The sequence below is a fragment of the Sinocyclocheilus anshuiensis genome, unplaced genomic scaffold (genome assembly GCF_001515605.1).
Source record: "Sinocyclocheilus anshuiensis isolate Anshui unplaced genomic scaffold, SAMN03320099.WGS_v1.1 scaffold124, whole genome shotgun sequence".
NCBI lineage: Eukaryota > Metazoa > Chordata > Actinopteri > Cypriniformes > Cyprinidae > Sinocyclocheilus > Sinocyclocheilus anshuiensis.
The window spans coordinates 806,171-828,628 of NW_015554082.1; the positions used below are offsets into that span (position 1 = coordinate 806,171).

At 37.6% G+C, this 22,458-nt stretch overlaps 3 protein-coding genes and 1 pseudogene across 6 annotated transcripts; 2 read left to right on the forward strand and 2 right to left on the reverse strand.

Annotated features, from left to right (window-relative positions):
* Nucleotides 1–926: 926 nt before the first annotated feature.
* Nucleotides 927–3,697, reverse strand: LOC107669067 (alcohol dehydrogenase class-3-like; annotated as a pseudogene).
* Nucleotides 3,698–5,044: 1,347 nt separating this feature from the next.
* Nucleotides 5,045–10,885, reverse strand: LOC107669098 (alcohol dehydrogenase class-3-like). Of its 2 annotated transcripts, XM_016461214.1 has the most exons (12): nucleotides 10,677–10,885; nucleotides 10,627–10,644; nucleotides 10,298–10,381; nucleotides 9,605–9,706; nucleotides 9,201–9,348; nucleotides 8,923–9,010; nucleotides 8,598–8,817; nucleotides 8,237–8,497; nucleotides 7,917–8,049; nucleotides 6,947–7,085; nucleotides 5,367–5,436; nucleotides 5,045–5,243 (listed from the first exon to the last, which is right to left on the reverse strand). In XM_016461214.1, the coding sequence occupies exons 2-11, from the start codon at nucleotides 10,642–10,644 to the stop codon at nucleotides 5,412–5,414; spliced, it is 1,218 nt and encodes a 405-aa protein (XP_016316700.1). In that variant the 5' UTR covers nucleotides 10,677–10,885; the 3' UTR covers nucleotides 5,045–5,243; nucleotides 5,367–5,411. The 2 variants fall into 2 exon arrangements, with proteins under 2 accessions (XP_016316700.1, XP_016316701.1); XM_016461215.1 differs by lacking the exon at nucleotides 10,677–10,885 and having other exon boundaries at nucleotides 10,576–10,660.
* Nucleotides 10,886–10,983: 98 nt separating this feature from the next.
* On the forward strand, nucleotides 10,984–16,972 carry LOC107669097 (transmembrane protein 144-like). Of its 3 annotated transcripts, none has more exons than XM_016461212.1 (12): nucleotides 10,984–11,160; nucleotides 11,377–11,502; nucleotides 11,572–11,694; nucleotides 11,770–11,869; nucleotides 12,661–12,741; nucleotides 13,741–13,822; nucleotides 13,960–14,033; nucleotides 14,299–14,417; nucleotides 14,599–14,643; nucleotides 14,871–14,968; nucleotides 15,058–15,115; nucleotides 15,920–16,972. In XM_016461212.1, exons 1-12 carry the CDS (start codon nucleotides 11,034–11,036, stop codon nucleotides 16,084–16,086), a joined length of 1,200 nt encoding a protein of 399 aa, XP_016316698.1. In that variant the 5' UTR covers nucleotides 10,984–11,033; the 3' UTR covers nucleotides 16,087–16,972. The 3 variants fall into 3 exon arrangements, with proteins under 3 accessions (XP_016316698.1, XP_016316697.1, XP_016316699.1); XM_016461211.1 differs by having other exon boundaries at nucleotides 14,524–14,643; nucleotides 15,920–16,971; XM_016461213.1 differs by having other exon boundaries at nucleotides 14,524–14,643; nucleotides 15,058–15,111; nucleotides 15,920–16,086.
* A 43-nt stretch (nucleotides 16,973–17,015) lies between these two features.
* LOC107669096 (protein FAM198B-like) lies at nucleotides 17,016–21,645 on the forward strand. Its single transcript, XM_016461210.1, has 4 exons — nucleotides 17,016–18,092; nucleotides 19,236–19,444; nucleotides 19,572–19,798; nucleotides 20,595–21,645. The coding sequence occupies exons 1-4, from the start codon at nucleotides 17,291–17,293 to the stop codon at nucleotides 20,800–20,802; spliced, it is 1,446 nt and encodes a 481-aa protein (XP_016316696.1). The 5' UTR covers nucleotides 17,016–17,290; the 3' UTR covers nucleotides 20,803–21,645.
* The last annotated feature ends 813 nt before the right edge of the window (nucleotides 21,646–22,458 follow it).

The window sequence follows — 22,458 nt, forward strand, 5'->3', positions numbered from 1 at the left end:
TTCGAAACACTCCTTGACAAAACTGATTTAGGTTAGCCTAAATAGATTTTTCTGTGAAGTTCTGTGTTCTTAACACAGATGAAAGGATATGAGGGAGAAACGTACAGTCTTTATAATGGCGTGCAATGTATAAAGGTTCTAAATCATGTAATTTTAAAAACTCATAACTTTAAAAACTGTTTTTGTCTACAGTAAACCCCCAAAACTTTGAATCTCTGATTGATTGCACGATATGGCAGGGGTAGGGTAAACGTGAGGGAGACTTTGCTTCATTTTCCATTTTACGTAAAGATGGAAAAGGGGGAGGGGGATCTGCCAAGAGTATTCATTTGATCTGAATGGAACTACAATAAACCAAATTCCTGGACAGCCATCCCAGTTCATCATGGAGAGGCATTCCCCAGCCAGCCTTTTGTCTCTGGCTCTGACAGGCCACAACTGCTATTCTAACCCTCAAGAGCATGCTATATTAAATCAATATATAATATTACCAAGGTCAACATGCAACCCGTGATCAGCTGCATGTAACCCCTAGTTACACGAACCCATCCATCTCCCTATGACAAAATTCTTTCTATTTTTCTAGAGACTTCTCATGTCCCACTAGAAGACAATGAAGGCTGAGATGATAATATTATTTTAGATGGAAACTGGTGGATATGGTTTCAAAAGGCAATAATAGTATATGTAGTTAAGAGACAGGAACGATGTGGAACATAAACACATGAACACTTAGCGGATATTGAGCCAAGTCTCGGTGATGTGAAATAATAAAGGTTAGAGTGAAGTAACTCACGAGTCTCAATGCAGACAGCATACAGAAGGAAGTAAATAAGGATGTTTGTAGTACAAGCTTGCCATCTACTGGTGAAAAAGAAAAGATACAACCAAATCAAATGCATCAGAATAAGCTTTATTGTATGAAACAGGTATATTGTGCCTCAATACATATTCCTTGGGAATATAAGCATTTTAAAGAAGCATATCAGAAATAAAACTCTGTACAGCACATACTAAACTATACTGAATATGAAATAGCTGTGTGACGTGACAAGTTTATTAATGTTTACTGTACAATTATGTTGAATAGGATTTGGGACCAGTGAGATCTGAACTGAGACCTATGCAGCTTTATTGCATTATAGCATTGCATTATGACAACACCGATTCTTCTCTGATTGATGTAATGTCAGAACAGAATATAAACACTTCTGCTTAAAGACAGTTACTTCATCTCACATCTTGATCACTGTACGAATACTGAAAAAGAGAAAGAAAGAAAGAGGTTAAGTGCATGTATGTATGTATGTATATGTATAAGTGTATGTATAGATATAGAAATAATTAGACACCATAACAAAGCATTTCTTCTCTTGACTAATGTGTGTGGTATATGACCATTCCAGAATACTGAAATATGTCAGGCATACAGTTGTAGCAATGCTTAGCACAATACAAGATCATTAGTAGATTCACAGAACTTACCTCTTCCCAGTGATCATAAGATCGAAGGCCTGGTTAACCTGATCTAGAGTCAGTCTGTGTGTCACAAATTCATCCAGCAGAAGCTTCCCACTCATATAATCCTGTACCAACTTGGGCACTGCCTCAGCACTCTTCCAACCTGTCAATCAGACAGGAAGAACAGAGAAGTTACTTTAAATTGCAGGTGTTTTCCACTAATACACAGTGAAATTAGAGAGGACTGTAAAATGATTAGACCTAATTCTCCATATCACATCAACCTGGTGCTGCAACATATAGGCTACAGTAGATCATCATAAGATATATTTTAATTTATCAGGCATGCTTTACTGTCAAAATAGGAGCCTTTTAGAGTTTTTCCTAGAAGAATATCCTCAGAAACCAGAGTAAGTTCTCCCATCCTGGTCCAGCCCACCATCACACAGACTCCCCCTGCAGGAGTACATGCTTCCACAGCGGCTCTCTGATTGTAAGATAAGACATTTTATCAGTTCATTCATCTGCATATGAATCCAGATCAGTAATGTTCTAGTGTGACTATATGGTAACTTGATTTGCTTTCGGAATTTGAAATAGAACTCTTTGAACCTAAAAGTATTGTTAGATAAAACATTCAAGACATTTGCTTTTTCACACTAACTTACCATTACTCCCACATTCCCCACACACTCAAGAGAGAAGTCAACGCCACCATTAGACAGCTCCCTCAGCACCTCCTGAATTGGTTTACTGTGGTCTTTAGGGTTCACAAACTCAGTTGCTCCAAAAGTCTTGGCGATCTCAGACTTGTCTGGATTGATGTCTACAGCGATGATCCTGGAAGCACCAGCAGCCTTGCATCCCATGACAGCTGCCAGTCCAACAGCTCCCAAACCAAACACCGCACATGTAGAGCCAGATTCTACCTGGGGAAGACAATGACAAAAAAATATAACACGTGCTACAAGCTGGTGGGATGTTATTTTTATCTTATGGAAGTGGAAATCACACACACTTTGCCTGTGTTCACTGCTGCTCCATATCCTGTAGACACTCCACAGCCCAGCAGACAGACTTTGTCCAGTGGAGCATCTGGGTGAATCTTGGTGACATTGTCCTCTGGCACAACAGTGTATTCAGAGAAGGTGCTGACACCAATAAACTGGTAAATCTGCTGATTCTTGCAGGTGATCCTGCTGGTGCCATCTGCAAGAAGACATTTCTGATTTGTCTCCCTAGGAAATAAAGAGGGTCTAAATGGAATTACATTATCACCTACCTCATGAATATAATCTATGAGTTCAGAAGAACAAAAAACATCACACAAACATCGCTCAGTAACATTAACTCACCAGTTTTTTGTACAGAGGTTTGTCTTTGGACTCAGACAGCGTTTGCATTGTCCACACTGGCACGATTAGAGGAATAACTTTATCTCCTGTAGATAAATGGTTGAATGGTAGTGAAGTGTTTTGAGTTAGAGCAAAATTTAAAGAAAAAAAATATTTACACAAAATGCTTTTTTATGTATTATTTATTTAATTAATTACCACAGATTATTATTTTTTTTTTTGCATTTGCATTTGCATTTGCATGTCATACTGTACATGTTTCTATTACATTTTTGTACTTATGCAAAGGTAAATTGAGGTACAAAATGAGGTGCCTTTGGACATCTTTGTGACACCTGGACCAACACTTTCCACCACTCCTGCCCCCTCATGTCCCAAGATCACAGGAAAGGGCTGGGGATTCATTGTTTTACCAACCTCATGGAGGAAAGTCCAGTCTGTGTGGCATACTCCAGATGCTATTATCTGACATTGGTCAACTGATAGTCATTAGTCTGATATATAAATACTGCTTAGTCATTCAAGCAACATCACATTGCAAGTCTACATGTAAACGGATTATATGCAGACATGGCCAGTGAAGTGTAATGGACCTACTGTACCTTAATTCGTACTTCATGTGCTTTGGGAGGGGCAACCTCCACCTCCTCAATGGAGAACGGTTTTCCTGGTTCCCAGGCCACTGCTGCCTTGCACTGGATCCCCTTAGAGAAAGAAAAACAAAATCTCAATGTGATTTGTTTCATAGTCTTTTAAAAAAAACATTTGAGTATTTTAGCTTTCTTTTTCCCCTTACCTATTTATGTCCTTACCTTACCCTCAGTTTCCATGCTAACCACACACTTTTAATACAATTAATCGTTTCCAATATTGTCTATAAACTGCCTCCTAAAAGGACATGAACAACAATAAAAAAAATGCTGAAAAAGGTTTTTTTCCCCTCCATAAATTGAACAGGTTGGAGAATGGTTTGTTTCAAAATGTTTCTAAAATATATGATAGTTCTTCTGACATTGCATTAACACATGATGTATGTAACGCTGTTTTTTTTTATTGTCACATACAAATAACATATTGTGGTTTTTAAATATGATAATTTCATGGCTAATTATAAATATACATGCATTCTTGCAATACTTTAAATATTGTGAGGGCATAATTTACTGTTAGTACCATCCCACTTTAGCTTAACATGTTAAATGAAAGGGGCCAGTAGCTTTCATGTAAAGTGGGTCACTTTAAAGCTATTCTGATGGATTATCATCATTAATAAACTGTTATGAAACATATCAGACATTAGTTAAAGCCTTGATTCCACTAATATTTGTATCTGTGCACATAGGCATGACATTGCATATATGGTATCATATGTGTTACTCACCCCTGTGTGGTGTAGCAATAAGGAAGTATGCAAGTGCACTATATCATGTTACATTCATTCAAGTTTACATTACGAAGCATGCAACACTTTTCATAGTAGAATGCTAATGTTTCAAATGCAATTTTTTGTAACCGGTACACATTTGTTAAACATTAAATCTACAGGTACAAATCATTGCGTACTATCCATACTAACACTATACTAATGAATTTTCAAATTCATTTACATTTAGGGGATTGTGACATCCCTCAAAGTTAAAATGTAGTTTTGACTAGTTCACAGTATTTAGAATGCATTCAGTAAAACAGATGACTTCATGCACAGATTTACAGTTTGCAAATGTTTGTATGCTATTAATAACTTACACGCAGAGCTGGTTTTGTCAGGGCTCAGGAGAGGACCTGCTGGTACTAGTGTACTTTGTACTACTGCACAGCTGCTATATGATTATTCAAAACGTGTTACTGGCTGATTGACCAATACAGCAGCTGAACAACAGCTGTCCTGCTTGCATGTGATTGGGTGACCCACAGATAACTACAGTATGGGACAACCTTCCTCTTCCCAACGGCGGCAAAAGCAAAACAAGTTTGGTCATGATCTGCATATATTGAAGCCCCATGGAAATTTGCAACACTTAACTGAAGGTAATTCAATGACTGTAAGCCTAAAAGAAATAATAAAAAGTTAGACCGGCAAAATTTTACACTGTTGGTCTCAAGGCACACAGAAGGGAGAGATATACTTGCTGTACAGTGTACATTGAGAGAAAAGAAATTGAGTAAATAAGGATGTCCTGCAGTGCAAGCTTGCCATCTGCTGCTAATAGAGAAGAGATACAACCAAATCAAATTCAACAAACTTGGCTTTATTGTGTGGAACAGTTTCTGATCATAACAGACATGGTCTCTGTATTCTCCTAGAGACAATAGACAAAAAAACAAGCAACGCTTTATTCAGTGAATGTGACTTCTCCTTTCCTTTGGCACCTTTAATTCGCTGTGCCTGTGTAATTTAGCCAATACATACAGGCAGTGAAAAGGGACCTTTGGATTAGCAGACAGATAATCATTGTCTTTTTCTTTGTAAATCTTGCAAAACAGTCTTTTATACTAGTCTGCAAAGTACATAATGACATTGTGAGGCTTTAGAGAGGTAGAGGAACCCACCAAAATACTTGAGTTGTTTGAAGGATATTGAGAATCATCTCCATTTCACATCTCAATCACTGTCCGGATACTAAGAAAGAGAGAAACAAATGAACAAATTACATAAGATTTTTGCAAATTGTTCATGCCTAGACTTTTTATTGTGGGATTTGAAACTATAAACAGAGAGAGAGAGTTCGCACTATGTATTTTATAAATGTATTCATTCATGTATGATCATTTAGTTCTCTTAAACCCCGCCCCTCCACAATCAAATTTTTTTCAATAATCTGTTACACACAATACAGAAGAAAAGATCTGTCACTACTTCAGTTTCATCACAATTTAATATAATATTGCAATACCATATGAACATGCCCGTAGCCGGCTATGAGGTCACCGAGGTCTGGACCTCTGTAAATGTTTCATGTTCAAAAATAAAATTTGTTCTCTGAATGACTAATCTTCTGTTTAACACTCCACATATGAGTGTCTGCATGTATAATTTCAGTTTATTTATTTTTTTATTTCTCGGCTTTTATTTGTTTTAATGGGGAAGTCGTGGCCTAATGGTTAGAGAGTCGGACTCATAACCCAAAGGTTGTGGGTTCGAGTCTCGTACCGGCAGGGATTGTAGGTGGGGGGAGTGAATGTACAGCGCTCTCTCCCACCTTCAATACCACGACTGAGGTGCCCTTGAGCAAGGCACTGAACCCCCAACTGCTCCCCGGGCGCCGCAGCATAAAAGGCTGCCCACTGCTCCGGGTGTGTGTCCACGGTGAGTGTGTATTCACTGCTGTGTGTGTGCACTTTGGATGGGTTAAATGCAGAGCACTAATTCCGAGTATGGGTCACCATACTTGGCCACATGTCACGTCACTTCACTTTCTGTGCTCCGCTAAAGAAAGAGAATCGTACGGTTTTTAATAACAATATCTGGCAACACTGCATCGTTGGCACTTAAACTGACAGTAATCAAAAAAGCCCACGGATAGGTTATTGTTGACAGGATTCACATTCGGTAAGGCAAATGCAAAAAATATCATGATACTATCTGTCAGAAACGTTAACAAACGTTACAAAAACAGTATCAACGTTATCAAAACAGTTATCATATTCAAAGTTATCATCTATATAGCAATGGCAAACTATAATAGTAATATGTAGCTATTGTTGCATGACTAATAAACAACTGATAAAATTATCCACCCTATAGTAAAGTATTAATCAATTTTGATGCAATAAATATGGTATAATTTAACAATGTTCATCCCTCCAAAACAGAGAAAACATCTTTCACATACCTGTCTCTTTTAAAGTGCTAAGTGTATATAAAGTTGTGTTTGTAGAGGTAATTAGCCTATAGCACAATTCTTAACCCCACCCAAGACCTCACAAATTTTCAAACCCTGGCTACGGCCATGCATACATGAACTGAGAGTTATTCTAAAGATTAATTAATTTGTATATAATATATTAACATTTGATTATGCTGAACATTACAGAATATTACAAGATTATTTAGCAAGCAACATTTTCTTGTGTTTTTCATCATAAAACAAATCCATAATTGTGTTCATTAATAGATGCAAAAAACTGACCTTTTCCCAGTGATCATGTGATCAAAGGCCTGGTTAACCTGATCTAGAGTCAGTCTGTGTGTCACAAATTCATCCAGCAGAAGCTTCCCGCTCATATAGTCTTGAACAAGTCTGGGCACCGCCTCAACACTCTTCCAACCTGTCAATCAGAAAAACAACAGGTTAATTACTGAAAAATTATTAATTTTGCGCATTTATACGGTGGCCGAGAGAGCTCAACGCGCTGCAATTTAAGAAAACACATGCAAATTGAAAAAACACCAGCAAATTAAGAAAACATCTTCATCAGTTTGACAACACATGCGCTGCAAATCCTCACAACACATGCAAATGAAGAAACGCATTAGAGCTGCCACTTCTGAGCCACATCACTTTCCTAGAAAACCCATCAATGCAGCCACTGATGGCAACACCAAATGGTTTGAGCTTATCATACCCATCGACATGCCACACTTGGTTTGGTCCTGCTGTAAAGTATCCTCTTCGGACAAACCTGTGTCTATGGCGAAGCTGAACTCCAGATGGGTCCAGTCTATGAATTGCATTCATTACATCATCCCTTTTAACTGTCAAGAAATACTTCTGTCGCAATATCTGCCACAGAGCTCTGTAACCTAAAAGCTGACCTGAGCCTGTCAGTTCATGTGTTATAGCTGCATTCACAGTGCCAATGGGAGTATAGTCTGTCCTCCTTGTTAGGCCTGCATTCCTTAGTCTTCTCTTTAAGGTGCTCAGGATCAGGAAAATGTTATGCATTGTTCCAAGAAAATCAAGGATCACTTCATATGTGTGGCCCTCTGAGAAATATTTATGGATTAGGCCTGCCTCTGTGATTTCATCTAATACGGTTCCTGAGCCTGAAGGGAAAAGAGAACAATGTCTTAAATTGCAGCGCGTTGAGCTCTCTCGGCCACCGTACATTTACCATCCAAACAGCTCACACTACACTAAATACAGGGAAAGCATTTACCTCCAAAATAAGTGCCTTTCAGAGTTCTTCCTAGTAGGATATCCAAGGGGGCCAGAGAAAGTTCCTCCACCTCAATCCAACCCACAATCACACAGATTCCCCCTGCAGGACTGCACGCTTCCACAGCAGCCCTCTGGTCAGAGGAAATTGTTTTAGTTCAATTAACCTCAGGGCATATACAGTAAATTACTTTCTTCTACATGGCAACTTGACTTGCTTATATAAACGACACTGAAGTAAGAACATCTTTGAAAATTACAGCTCTACTAATAAACTTACAGTTAATTAAACAATAATACACACTGGTTATAGGAACTTACCATTACTCCCACATTCCCCACACACTCAAGAGAGAAGTCAACGCCACCATTAGTCTGCTCCCTCAGCACCTCCTGAATGGGTTTACTGTGGTCTTTAGGGTTCACAAACTCAGTTGCTCCAAAAGTCTTGGCGATCTCAGACTTGTCTGGATTGATGTCTACAGCGATGATCCTGGAAGCACCAGCAGCCTTGCATCCCATGACAGCTGCCAGTCCAACAGCTCCCAAACCAAACACCGCACATGTAGAGCCAGATTCTACCTGGGGAAGACAATGACAAAAAAATATAACACGTGCTACAAGCTGGTGGGATGTTATTTTTATCCCATATTTTTTATATGGAAGTGAAAATCATACACACTTTGCCTGTGTTCACTGCTGCTCCATATCCTGTAGACACTCCACAGCCCAGCAGACAGACTTTGTCCAATGGAGCATCTGGGTGAATCTTGGTGACATTGTCCTCTGGCACAACGGTGTATTCAGAGAAGGTGCTGACACCAATAAACTGGTAAATCTGCTGATTCTTGCAGGTGATCCTGCTGGTGCCATCTGCAAGAACACCCTGTTGAGTTTTGTCCCTGGGAGGAAGAGAAAAATACAGTTAACATCTATTCAAAAGCAGATGAAAAAAAAAACATTGTATTTACTATAAATAAATAGTGTATTATTATAATTATTATAACCAGTCTTTGGTGCAGAGGTTTGTCTTTGGACTCAGGCAGCGTTCACACTGTCCACACTGTGGCAGGAACAGAGGAATGACTTTATCTCCTGCAGATATATAAAAATGACGTGCTCTGAAATAATGCATGTCACATGCCTACACACTTCTACATTCATGTATCTAGGGCAAAGTGATTAAGATGAAGCAATTGAGAAATCAGAACTTACATTTAGAAACATTTCATATCTTGTTAGAAGTAAGAATATTAAACGTGTTTATGATGGATTTTTGGCTTACCTTTAGATACCTTTGTGACACCTGGACCAACACTCTCCACAATCCCAGCCCCTTCATGTCCCAGGATCAAAGGAAAAGGCCGTGGCTTCATCTGAGCAACATAATACAGGTAAGCCCAATCTGAGTGGCATACTCCAGATGCTACTATCTAAAAAGAGTTGATGAAAAGACACTTCTTAGTGAAATAAAATAATACTTGGTTCTTTGAAAGCACAATAAAAAATAAAAATGTAAAATACAAATATTTAAATATAATTTTTAAAATAATGGTCAATTTAAAAGCATACAGTTCATAGCAAGAAATATGGTTATTCTCGGGCCTATTTTTAAGTTGTGTTTTAAGTTTAGGTTTACATTTATACTACATCTAGCCTAACATGATAAATGTAGTGTTATGGATCTACCTTAATTCGTACTTCATGTGCTTTGGGAGGGGCAACCTCCACCTCCTCAATGGAGAGTGCTTTTCCTGGTTCCCAGGCCACTGCTGCCTTGCACTCGATCACCTTAGGAATAAAATTATTATGCACTACCATTCAAGCCTTTTTTAAAACTGACAGATAAGACTTTTATAATGTTACGAAAGATTTCTATTTAATGCTGTTATTTCTATTTATCAAAGAATCCTAAACTGCATCACGGTTTCCTCAATATATATTATAAAGCACAACAGTTCAGTTTTGAACATTGAAAATAATAATACATATTTCTTGAGCACTAAATCAACACATTAGAAGGATTTCTTAAGGATCATGCTGTTGTTTTAAATTGTAATATTATTATTATTATTTTTACTGTGTTTCTGTCAAATAAATCAAATAAATGCAGCGTTGGTGAGCATTAGGGACTGTTTTAAAGGGGTCATATGATGCTTTTTTAAAGATCATTATTTTGTGTATTTGGTGTAACAGAATATGTTGACATGCTTTAATGTTCAAAAAACACATTATTTTTCAAATACTGTACATTATTGTAGGTCCTCTATGCCCCGCCTCTCTCAAACGCTTCGTTTTCTGCAAGAGAAAGGAAAATTTGAAATCGCATCATATGACCCCTTTAATTTGCTACAATACATTAATTTCCTGTTATGTCCTTACCTTACCCTCAGTTTCCATGGCAACGACACACTTTTGATACAGTGACAACGTTGCAGAGATAGAACATTTATGCCAGTTAAAATGCTGAAACAAAAGCAGAAATAGTCTGATGATTATACAAAAAAGGTTATTCATGTCAAGGATTTTTCACTGCCTACTAATTATAGTACTCTTGTCAGTCTACTGTGCTATTAATCTCTTACTTCACATTTCAACATTTTACCATTCAAAAGGACATTAAATACAGGAAATACATAGTATTATTACTCTTAACTCACTCAGTGATTAATGTTTGTCGGGGTTAGGCTAAAGAGCAGTGTTGTTGGTACTTCTTTTCTGCATTGCATATTCAGAATGTGGGATGCTGGCCAAACCTCATGTGATTGGCTAACCGGCCTCCTTCTGCGCAAGGCTGGCGGACTCAAAACAAGCTGGAACGCAATCTCCATCTAGTGGAGCTGTTTGGAAACTGCGTTCAATTTCAAGCAAAAACTCACCCCAAAATTGTATTTATACTTTTTATACCCTCAGTTACAAACCCGTATGACTTTCTTCTTTAGACACAAAAGGAGAGTTAAGTCACCATTCCCTTTTCTCTCTAATGACAGTAAATGGTGACTGAGGCTCCTTTAAAGAAAAATAAGTACCTCCTCACAACACCCTGACTGGTTAGTCGGGCAGGATAGTGGGGCCAATTAATGACACCTGGTTTACAACAAACCACTTCACTGCATTCATGCATTACCACAATAACAAATGTAGTGCTTATCCCCTGAGTAAAGGGCAAAATAGGACACTGATGGCTTTACTAGCTGTAATTGTGCTTTTTGTTGTAAGATGCTGTAGCACATTGTCAGCTGAAGGTATATTAAATGTTAAATATTAAAAACAAAGTTAAATATTTTGATTGATCTATTGTTGACTGACATTATGCTGCTGTGTCACCTCTGGGTGTGTGGGCTTGGCAATTGCTGTGCTTAGAAATTAATCAGTCGCTCTATTGTAGACAGTTATTATGCTTTTTTGAAACATACATGCAACAAGTGTGTGGTCAACCTTCAGTTTTGTTTTATACCTAGAGCCTTTGTCCTCTAATAATGAAGCCAGTAGTACAGACACCACTTATGGCTTTGTGGCCTGTGTGATTGCAGTGCTGTTTTATGGAAGTTATTTCGTTCCTGTTAAAACAGTTGATACCGGTGATGGTGAGTTTAATTTTTATGCTTCAAGCCAACATTTGAATGAACTTGTGCTAAAATCTGTTGTCTTTACAGGAATGTTTTTTCAGTGGATTTGCTGTTCAGCTATATGGTTTGTTGGACTGGTTACGGACACATTGTTTCGCCCCTCCAGAGCCCATCCTGCTGCTATGCTTGGAGGAGCACTTTGGGCAACTGGTAAATCATATGTGTGAGTGAATAAACCTGTGTTTAATATATACCGATGTTATTTGTAACAGATTTACCTCTCAGGAAATATAACAGCAGTCCCAGTTGTGAAGTTTATTGGCCTCGGACTTGGAATTTTGCTTTGGGGATCCAGTGGATTGCTAATTGGATGGGCAAGCTCAAGGTAAGCCGGACTGATGTTTGACAGAAGGGGCTTAAACTAGGGATGAATTGAATTTACTGATTTAAAACTTTGGAACATGGATTTCCATGCTGGCCCAGGCTAGTTTATGCCGTTTGAGTTGGATAAGCAGTCCATTGGTGACATAAGCAAATACTGAGACATTTGCTGAGAAAATACTGAGAACAAATTCTTGATGCAGCTTAAATCATTGCAAAATATGCAATGTTAAGCAGTTTATGTAAGATGACAGATCATTGTGACTTTTTTGTTTTATATTATTTGTGCTTCTTTTTAACTTTAGCTCATCTGTAATCAAGTAACAGGTTCTGTGATCTGAATGTTTATTTGCATGCCTTTTTGAAATTTAGAGTCTTACTTTTTCTCAGAAGTATGATGTTGCACTGGTTTAGTGCACGTTTTAAAAATATTATTTTAAGCTGTAACACTTTAGATTGAGGTTCCATTTGTTAACGCTAGTTAACTACTTTTGTTAACACGGACTAACAAAAAAAAAGTGCTTCTAAAGTGTTTATTAATCTTAATGCAAATTCCAACATTTACTAATGCATGATTAAAAATCAAAAGTTATAAATGTTAATATTTGTTATTATTGGACCTGAGCTAACATAAACTAGCAATAAGCAGTTGTATTGTTATTAAATTACTTTAACAAAGATTAATAATGTAACTGCTCATTGTTGGTTAATATCATGGGACTTTATTGTAAAGTGTTATCCGTAGTTTTAATTAAAGGCAGAGGTGAATTTACCTCTTAATTCATTCCTTTCAAGGTTTGGCTGGTTTGGTCTGAATCCAGAGGAAGTATCCAAACCAATACACAATTATTGTGGAGCTGGCCTTTGTCTGCTAAGGTAATGAGAGAGCAGGCAATGTGATATCCTTAAGCATTAATTGTGTGCATAGTATTTGAAGGCAGACCATTAAGAGGATATTTCGTTGGTTAATGAAGGCTGACATTTTACAAAGTAATTGTGTGTTCTCAAAAGGATGGCCAAAACCCACGGCCATGGAAAGGAAATGCTGCAGGCACACTGATTTAATATGGTTAGACAATATTTCCATCCCGAACATTTTTCTAGTTCACTTAGGAGTTACACCCAGGGTGCGAACTACGGGGGAGCTAGGGGGAGCTCGGCTCCCCTTAATAAGACATGGGCTCCCCTGAAAACGTGATTTGTGAAATTTTGGGGGGTCTCAAAAAATATTGACAGTGTGTAATTTTGACGTGCAATTTCAGTTTTGTGTAATGTGATCATCGTGGATTATTATGTGTAAAATTGCAAACATATCATTCATTCATGCATGACGGCGATTTAAACCTAATTCACATCAATTAAGATAACTATACATGCTATTCTTGTCATGAGCATCAAGGTGTGGGGGCGCTGCGGTGCAAATTCCACTCATGTTTAGTACGTTAACTCGACGATTCGTAGAAAAAATATAAACGTTGGACTCTGTGGTCGATTCAGTGTTAAGGTAAAGCATGTTATTCGCAATTATGTGTTGTGGCTGGGTTGTTATAGGTCTGCGTGACTCTCGATGCCTTAGGCCTAATTGAACGTAGGCATTATGGTATTAATTATAGTGCTTGCATAAAGCAAGTAGTGCATACACTTGTAGCTGTTATGTATCTTTGTAATTCATTGGAAGCCCCCTTTTGAGGCACGCTCAAGCGCACGAACAGGCAGGATAAATCTCCTCCTAAGACCTGAAGTCACTTTGTATTGGATCCACAGTACCATCTGATTTTATGGTATATGGAATAAAAACATCATTACCTTTTATTTATTGTGAGAGAGAACCCTGTGGTACAGTTTTTATGTAACACAATCATGTCTTTGTTTCAGTGCCATCATATTCTTTTTTGTGAAAAGTGATGTTCAGAAACGCACATCTGCCGAATCCATGCCTTTGTTGATTGATGATAGGGTAGGTTTGTTAAGGCTTTTCCTCATAAAGAGCTATTATGATTGTTTACGCAGAATATTGTTTTGTGTATTATGTCTGCGATACACAAATCTTTGCTGAGATTTTGTGCGTACGTGCATTCACATGTCTGTCTTCAGAGGTTGAATCCAGACAGCACAAGCCCCAGTGATTCATGGGTGGACACAATTTCACCAAAGAGCAAGAGAGTGTTGTAAGTATTTGTAGGCCCTCCGAGTTCCCTTTTTTTTTTTTTTTTTTTTGCAGTTTTCCTCAAATTTCCAGTCCATCAACACTGTACTTGAAAGTCTGAGTTTGATGGCTTCTGTGCTAAAATATTCTTGCACTTTTTTTTTAATCAATGCATTTTTTATATCACAGTTTTGAATTTATATTTTCAGCTTTAGATTCTAGTGTTGTAATATATCTGGATGATAATGATCAAATCTATGGATTTTCATGATATCCTGTTGTTACAGTGGCTGCATCTTGGCCGTATTTTCAGGTGCCCTTTATGGTTCTTCTTTTGTGCCTGTTTTCTATATTAAAGTCCATGCCACAACCAATTCAAGTATGTTCACTGGATCCAGTCAGAATGGTATGTGTATTAGTTAAATTAAAAGTGACATGCAATTGTACTACAGCTTAATGAGATATGTTAAAAAAAACAGTTAATGGGCTATTTTTTTTGCTGTCCATTACAGAAATTGACTACTGCTTTGCCCATTACAGTGGAATTTTCCTCACGAGCACAGTGTATTTTCTTGCTTATTGTGCAGTCATGAAGAACAGGCCTCGGATTTATCCCAGAGCCATCTTACCTGGTAATTAATGTGCTTTCTATTGCATCGTCTTTATTTTAACTTAGATGAAAGGACCATGTTGCCTTGTAACATCATCACAGTTGTGACTATATATTTTTTTTTACATGTACAGTGTACATTCAGGCTCTGAACACAATACATTTGTGATACAAAATATTCCTCCAGAGATTCTATCACCTTTCTGCTGAATATTGAGTTCCTGTGTTCAAGTAAGATCTTCCGTGCAGGTTTTTTGAGTGGCCTGATGTGGGGATTAGCCACATATGCCTGGCTTATGGCAAATTACTACCTTAGTGCAGTGATCACATTCCCTATAATTAATGCTGTAAGTATCATGAAAAAAATCTTTCATGTCCTCATTCACCTTGCATTGCAAATTGTATATAATGATAGTGTGTTCTACTTTGCTTTCAGGGTTATGGCTTAGTAGCTGCTCTGTGGGGAAGTGTGGTATTTAAAGAGGTCAAAGTAGGTAACATAAAGCTATTTGTATTCATTCAGTGTTTCGGATGGCATTTTGATATGACTTAGCTTGACACGTTTTCAAATGAACTTGAGTATTTATGTGTTGATTTAACTTCAGAGAACACAATTATTGAAATGGCTATTGTTTTTACATTTAGTCATGTAGCAGACGCTTTTATCCAAAGTGACTTACAAATGAGGACAATGGAAGCAATCAAAATAAAAAAAAACAGCAATGATATGCAAGTGCTAGAAGTCTCAGTTAGCTTAAGGCAGTACACGTAGCAAGTTTTTTTTTATTATATAATAAAAAGAAAACGATAGAATAGAAAAAGAATAGAGCAAGCTAGTGTTAGAGGCCTTGTTTGCTTTTAATTGTATAATAAATAAAAAGAAAACAAATAGATAGAATACAAAAAATTAGAAAATCTAGTGTTATTTTTTTTTTTTTTTGTAAGAGAAGAAGCAGTTAGTAAATTAATAGAGGTCAAGTCTAAAAGGGACAATTTGTTTTAAAGAATAGTTAGAATAGAGAGTGCTAGAGTTAGAGGGTCAAATAAAAATGGAAGAGATGCGTTTTTAGCCGATTCTTGAAGATGGCTAAGGACTCAGCTGCTCGGATTGAGTTGGGCAGGTCATTCTACCAGGATTTAAAAGTCTGTGAAAGTGATTTTGTGCCTCTTTGGGATGGCACAATAAAGCGATTTTTTTAAATGTATTTAATATTGATTAATTACTCATAATAATAAAGAAATGAAGTGGAGTCAACTTCTGTTTAGGCTGTCCTAACAAACTGATTTTATTTCCTCAGGGACTTGGGAACTTGCTGCTGTTTGCTTTGGCGTCTTGTGTTGTTCTGGCTGGCTCCCTGTTAACTGCCTATTCAAAGATTTGAGTCTGTACGTTATGTTACCACAAGGTGGCAATGGTGGATCAAGTTTTAAGCCAAACTTGCATAAGGCCTCTGCAGTTGCTTAGTAGCCCTTGATGTGATTTGCACGTTTCTTGCTCTAGCATTTTAATTGCTATCAAAATTAATTCAAGGTTTTGTGTAAGTTCACACATATTTGAATTAAACGGTTTCCCTTTCTGGCTATAGGCTATGTATATAGCTTTGTGTTTATATTTGTTGTATTTTCTCAACCGAGTCTGAAGCTTTTCATCTGGGTCCAATAATACTTATTTTTTTTGACCAATTAATTTTCATGACATTTTATCTCTCCAATAAGACACTCAGAAGACAGACTGACAAAGGTTGGACAAGCGCTTATAAAGATATGTGTATATAATCTAGAGTACAATCTAAAGTGCTACAGTTTAAAACAATGCATTCCTGATGTACATAAATGACATAGTCTGCACTTTTGTTCCTGTATCCTGTTCTCTTTACTGGAGCCCATCATTATTTCATGTTATTGCTTCACTGATTGACACCAGTAAATTCAAGTACAGAACATGTCAAAACTACATCGTTTACAAGCAGGTGTGCACAAGCAACTTCTTCCTGGTGGAATATGCTATTGTAATTCATTTGTAAGGTCTTCCTGACAGACCTGGTTAATGAGCTTTCCTGTTTTGTATTTTAGTATTGTTGTTGTAAATATAGAGAATAAAATAAATACGCCCAAGATGGTTTGCTGAATTAAGAGGGTCTCCCAGCTGGACCAAGCTTGTGGTCAGAAGGTTTTGTTGGTCAGAAGTGCCTTAAACCCTTCTGAAACGTATGTTTTCCAGCAAGAGTGGATAAGCTCTCCCTCACTAAGAAAATAAAAATACATAACATAAACCAGCCTTATTTGGTTTGCTGGTCCCCCAAACCACATTAAAACCAGCAAACGCACCAGCTTGTGCTGTTTTAGATGGATATTTCTCAGCAGGGTCGGCAAAGAAATGTACACAAATATATACATTATATGGAAAATGTGACTAGTGTAGTTTGTAATGACAGCGTTCTAGTCTCTTGCGCTTGCAGATGGGGCGTAAGGACAAGCGACATTCTTGTTAGTTTGGGACTTATCTCAACTGATCCGGCATCGGGGCAGTTGTCTCATTCATGCTGGAGCGGTTGCGCTGAGCGGACCATCTGGAGCTCCTGTCTACCACCAATATGTAAACGAAAACGAACGCTATTCCAACGTGGATAAAAGAAAATCGACTTAATCATGCGCAGACACTCGTACCAATGGATACGCATTCGACTCGTCCTGGAAATGTCTGGGACTCTTTGATTTATTTGTCAGTTTCGTTTTTGAAAGTCTGCAACTGTTGGAAATATTCTGCCGTTCGGAAGTATTTGATTATAGCTGTAGTGTGTTTTGTTTATTTGTTTTTCACCGTTCATGTTAGTCGCACGACTACTCGCCAGGACAAACGTCCTGATCTGTGGACTGGAAATAGCGTTTATTTTCAGAGTAAAAATGACCAGGACCCCGCTGATGGGGAGGTGAATGAGTCTGTGAGCCCGACCAGGTCTAATGTGGTGTATATAACACTCAAATCTAAGCGGCACAAACCGGCTATCATCAGGGGCACAGTGCGACCCAAACTCCGGAGAAAGAAAGTTAAAGTGAGGCAGCAGGGTGGCACACAGGGCAAGGCGAAGGACGCGGGGCACAATATAAACACAGTTAACAAACGACTGGGATATTCTGAGCTTGATGGCAGTGACACTGGTTATTCAACTATAAGGATATACAGTGAAAGAGCTCCTCCATGGTTCAGCAATGATGACATTACTGCCATGCGCTTTCTAGCCGATTGTAAAATTACGCAAATTGATGAAGTGGCACCTCGGGGCTTCTCTTCTTTAATTTTATTTAAAAGTGCGACAAATGGCACGGACGATGTTGATGAGTGTCGTAACTGTTGCGGTATTGTCAAGCGACCCTTGGACATGAGTGAGGTGTTCGCCTTTCACCTGGACAGGATCTTGGAACTGAACAGAACTTTGCCAGCTGTCAGCAGACGATTCCACTCTCTTGGAGGTAGTGTTCACTGTAAAACCTTTTTTTTTCCCAAAGTTGTAAATAAAACAACGATTACTAGTGTACGTATTACAAGAAAATACTATTTTAGCCTTTCTACTTCAAAAAATTGCACGTTTAATTAAATGTTAGTGTTTAGTGTTTTTCCCCTTTGCATTTAATTAAACCTAAAACTTGTTTTACATTTATTTTTGTCACTGTTTATATATTTTATATTGTATTTTATTTATATTTATTTGTTGTTTTATTGTATTTAATAATTTTAGTAGCAGACACTGCATTTTATTTCCTTTTTTAAATAAGTTAGTAAAGCATATAGGCCCGGTTTCACAGACAGGGCTTAGTTTAAGCCAGGACTAGGCCATAGTTCAATTAGGATTTTAAAGTAATTTTTATAAACATGCTTTAGAAAAAAACATTGCTGGTGTGCATCTTGAGACAAAACAAGGGCACTGACATATTTCAAGATCAATCAGTGCACGTTTCTTTCAGTTGAAACAGCTCAGACTTATATTTTAGTCGGGGACTAGGCTTAAGCCTTGTCTGTGAAACCGGGGGAATGTGTACCAAAAAAGTAATTGGAAACTTAACCTACATTAAAGGGTTCACAGACAGGGCTTAAACTAAGCAAGGATTAGGCGATAGTTCAATTAGGACATTTGAGTAATTTTTATTAACATGCCTTAGAAAAAAAATGACTGGTGTGCATCTTAAAACAAAACAAAGGCACTGATCAATTTTAAGATCAGTCAATGCAATTATATTTCAGTTGAAACGGCTCAGAATTACATTTTAGTCTGGGACTAGGCTTAAGCCTTGTCTGTAAAATGGAGGGAAAATGTATAATTACATTAGATTAAAAATATAAAACCAAGTGTTTTTTTTTTAAATCATATTTTGATTTAAAGTAATTGCAAAATAGCTAAAGAAAAATAAAGAAAAGTGAAGTTACCTCTGAGAAAAGTCTGAGGAAAGCTTTATTAATTTGTCATATAATGAACTGCAATTAAATTTGTGTGGATTTTATAGGGTTTCTGTAATTGGGAGCCTTTTCAGTGTAACCAAAAGCTGTCATGAGCTATTGACAAAGCAAGTATGACTGATGCTGACTTAATGAATGCATACATATTAATCTTGTTTCAGATGGTCAGCCTTGTCCAGTGGTTTTGTGGGACCCCTCTTTAAGCCCAGTAGTAGATCAACCTTCTGAACAATTAAACTGGGGCTCATATCAAACCTCTCTCAAACACAAGTGCTGGCATCGGGGCGTCATACCTAAACCAGAGTGGAGCTGCACCAGCATCCACCACCACGAATGGTGCAAGCTGGTAGTCTTTGATTTCCTCCTGCAGGTACTCCACTTTTATCAGTGTCTTTCTGCGTTGCAACTTTGTTGATAAGCAACATTTGTTCAGAAAAACAACTGAAACATTTTATTTTACCTTAAATCCTTAAAGCAAAAAGACTGTTTCTTCTCAGATTTATGAACGCCTAGATAAAAACTGCTGTGGATTCAAGCCTCTCCCAGAGGACACCTGTGTTGAGCTTGGTCACCATGAAGAATGTAGAGACAAGGACAGCACAGAGCTGACACACATAGTCCACCGTAAACATGACCCACACCACCTGGTTTTCTTCAACAACAAGGGCTACTTTGACCGAGACGAGGGGAATCTGAACTTCAGGCTACTAGAGGGAATCAAAGAGTGAGTAAGAGTTAGAGATCAAATATGACCACTTGATTTTTCATTTGTATCTCATAATAACATTGTCAAAAATCACAGAGATTTTGCAGAGATACTGCGCAAATGTTCTTTTTAAAAACATCATTCACACATACCTGTATTCAATTTCAATTAAAATGCCTTGCCAAAGATTTAATTCATTGAAATTTCAAACTTATTTCCTCAAAGAAATGAATCCTTACAGTTTATTTGATTAAATTACAAGTCACCACAGGTTATCAGGTTTACATAGACATTATTATGGTTTTAAATAAAATATATTTTGGGCGTCTTCTGTTCTCGTCCTTACTGGACAATCTGAGGTGGTTTGTAATTGCTGTAACTAAGACTGCAACTGAATTCATTTCGGTGAGGTCACAAGTTTGGGCTTTCAGTAAGCCAACACCTCCACAACAGCACTGAAGACGTAAGCAAATACATTCGCCAACAATCTGACACGTGCTGTCTGAGCTAAGGGATTCTGCTGGCAATGCTGCTAATGTGATATCTCTGGGAACGCAAGCTCACTTGTGCAATAACATAAATCAAAAGAAATGATGGGCCATTGCTGTGTTTGAGGATCACTGCTTGCACGTTATCTGCATTACAGCTGGGTATTACATAATAGGCTAGTTAGCAGTACAATTTAGTTTGAGGGGATTGTGAAAATGATATAATGATTTATTTTTATTTATTTTTTTTTATGTGGATAACTTAGTTTGTTTTAATAATTTTGGAGTGCATTACCATATTCCTTTAATATTTTTTTCCCTTTCAGACTACCAGATCAGTCTGTGTCAGTGTTGAGGTCTCAGCGTCTCAGGGAAAAGCTCCTGCAATCGCTGTTTCTCGACCAGCAGTACTGGGACAGTCAGGGTGGCCGTCAAGGCATTGAAAAACTCATTGACGTAATTGAGAGAAGAGCCAAAGTCTTGCTCACGTACATTAATGCTCATGGGATTAAAGTAGTACCTATGAACTCTTGACAGATGGGAGCTTCAGCTTTCAATGTGTAAGACAAACCACCAACCTTTTGGTTTCCAATGAACGTTGATGTTTTCGACAGATTAGTATATGCCAATGAAGATCTGCTGAATTAAAGCTCTTTCAGTCCAAATTCTATGCACTACAGAAATTAAGAGCACTTTGTGGTGTTGTAAGTGCTGCTCCCATTTAAGAGGAGAAGAAATGATAGTTACTGGGCTAATTGTTGGCACCACTGACATTCCACAAGTTAAAGGCACTGTAAGTGATATGATGTTTCGTTAACTTCTACCAGCCTTAGCTTCTGAATTCAACTGTCTCTTCTGTCCAAAATCCCGCCCACTAATGACATGTCAGCAAACTTGATGTAAGCAATCTGAATGCTCAAACTGAGTGTTTAGCTGCACATCGATGTCCCACAGCTAGTCTGTTTTGGTGTTTACAGAGCTGTAAGGTTGTCACAGAGAGCAGTGCAATTTCTCAGGACACCTGTTTTAGTTATGTCAAAGAGTGAGTGCTATTCCATAAACAATACCAAAGCACTTTTAATTCCAATTTTATAATAAATGCATGTTCTGCTCAATATGTAGTTTCAGTCAGTTATTAATTTCAATCTGCAATACAGCTTTATAAGAAAATTTCTGCTATAATCTGCACGTTTTTTCTGCTGTGATGATGGTGTTCATGATTAATGTTCCAGCATAATTGTTAAATCTATTAATGTTGCACTTGTGTTGATCACTGTGAAGATGATATGAATCTTCTTTCATATGAATGGCTGTATTCATTGTGCTCTCTGAAGCGTTTATTTTTGTACTGTTGTTTGCGCTTGTAAAAAATATACATATATAGAATAAAAGTGTTACATATCAGTTCATCGCAAAATCATTTCAATATTACATTAATTTTTAGCACCACTGTTTGTCAATTTTGAGAAAATCTTATAATCTTTGAAATGGTTTGAAAAGTACTTTATACCGTGGTCTGTCTGAACACTCGATTCTGATTGGCTGGCAGATGCAGGAATGCATTAAAACTGTTTAATGCAAAGCGAGCGTGAAATTGTCTCCCACCCCAGAATTCCTCAGGGTGTTTAAAGACATTACTTAAACTGTCACAGTGAGATGAGTGGTTTACACCCAGCCCTTAGTCAAGGTTAAAGGTAGCGTGATATTTCTGCACCACCAGCGACACAAAACTGAATTGCAGGTTTTTTTGAGTGACACAGTTTGGTTCAGCCAGTGACCTGGGTTGGGGGCGAAGCTACATATTTGACAGACAGGGAAATGTAAATTAGTTTTCACTTTAGTTTGGTTCACATTTAACTTGTGCTAGGCGTGAGATGTTATTATTCAGATGAGTTATGATGATTATGATGAAGTGTATGAGTGTGTTATGGGTCAATAGTGATATCGTTTTATTTATACCATGGTCTGTCTTAATACTCGATTCTGATTGGCTGGCAGGTATGAAATAAAACCGTTTAATGCACAGGTAGTTCCAAGTCAGTTTAATCACCATTGTATATTAATTGGCTTCGCGTTGGGTGGTACTTGGCCTCCACGTCATGCATTAAAATCTTTTAATGTACAGCTAGCCCTGCCATTTAAAGGGTTACACTCTTAAAAATAAAGGTGCTTCACGATGCCATAGAAGAA

Coding starts and splice junctions, on each gene's coding strand:
- LOC107669096 (XM_016461210.1), top strand. CDS start 17,291: ATGGATACGCATTCGACTCGTCCTGGAAATGTCTGGGACTCTTTGATT. Junction 19,445..19,571: donor TCTTTGATTTCCTCCTGCAG/GTACTCCACTTT, acceptor GTTTCTTCTCAG/ATTTATGAACGCCTAGATAA. Junction 19,799..20,594: donor CTACTAGAGGGAATCAAAGA/GTGAGTAAGAGT, acceptor TTTCCCTTTCAG/ACTACCAGATCAGTCTGTGT.
- LOC107669097 (XM_016461211.1), top strand. CDS start 11,034: ATGCATTACCACAATAACAAATGTAGTGCTTATCCCCTGAGTAAAGGG. Junction 11,161..11,376: donor TAGCACATTGTCAGCTGAAG/GTATATTAAATG, acceptor TTTTATACCTAG/AGCCTTTGTCCTCTAATAAT. Junction 14,969..15,057: donor CATTCCCTATAATTAATGCT/GTAAGTATCATG, acceptor CTTTGCTTTCAG/GGTTATGGCTTAGTAGCTGC.
- LOC107669098 (XM_016461214.1), bottom strand. Junction 9,349..9,604: donor CACATGAAGTACGAATTAAG/GTAGATCCATAA, acceptor AACTCTTTTTAG/ATAGTAGCATCTGGAGTATG. Junction 8,818..8,922: donor AACCTCTGCACCAAAGACTG/GTTATAATAATT, acceptor TCTTCCTCCCAG/GGACAAAACTCAACAGGGTG.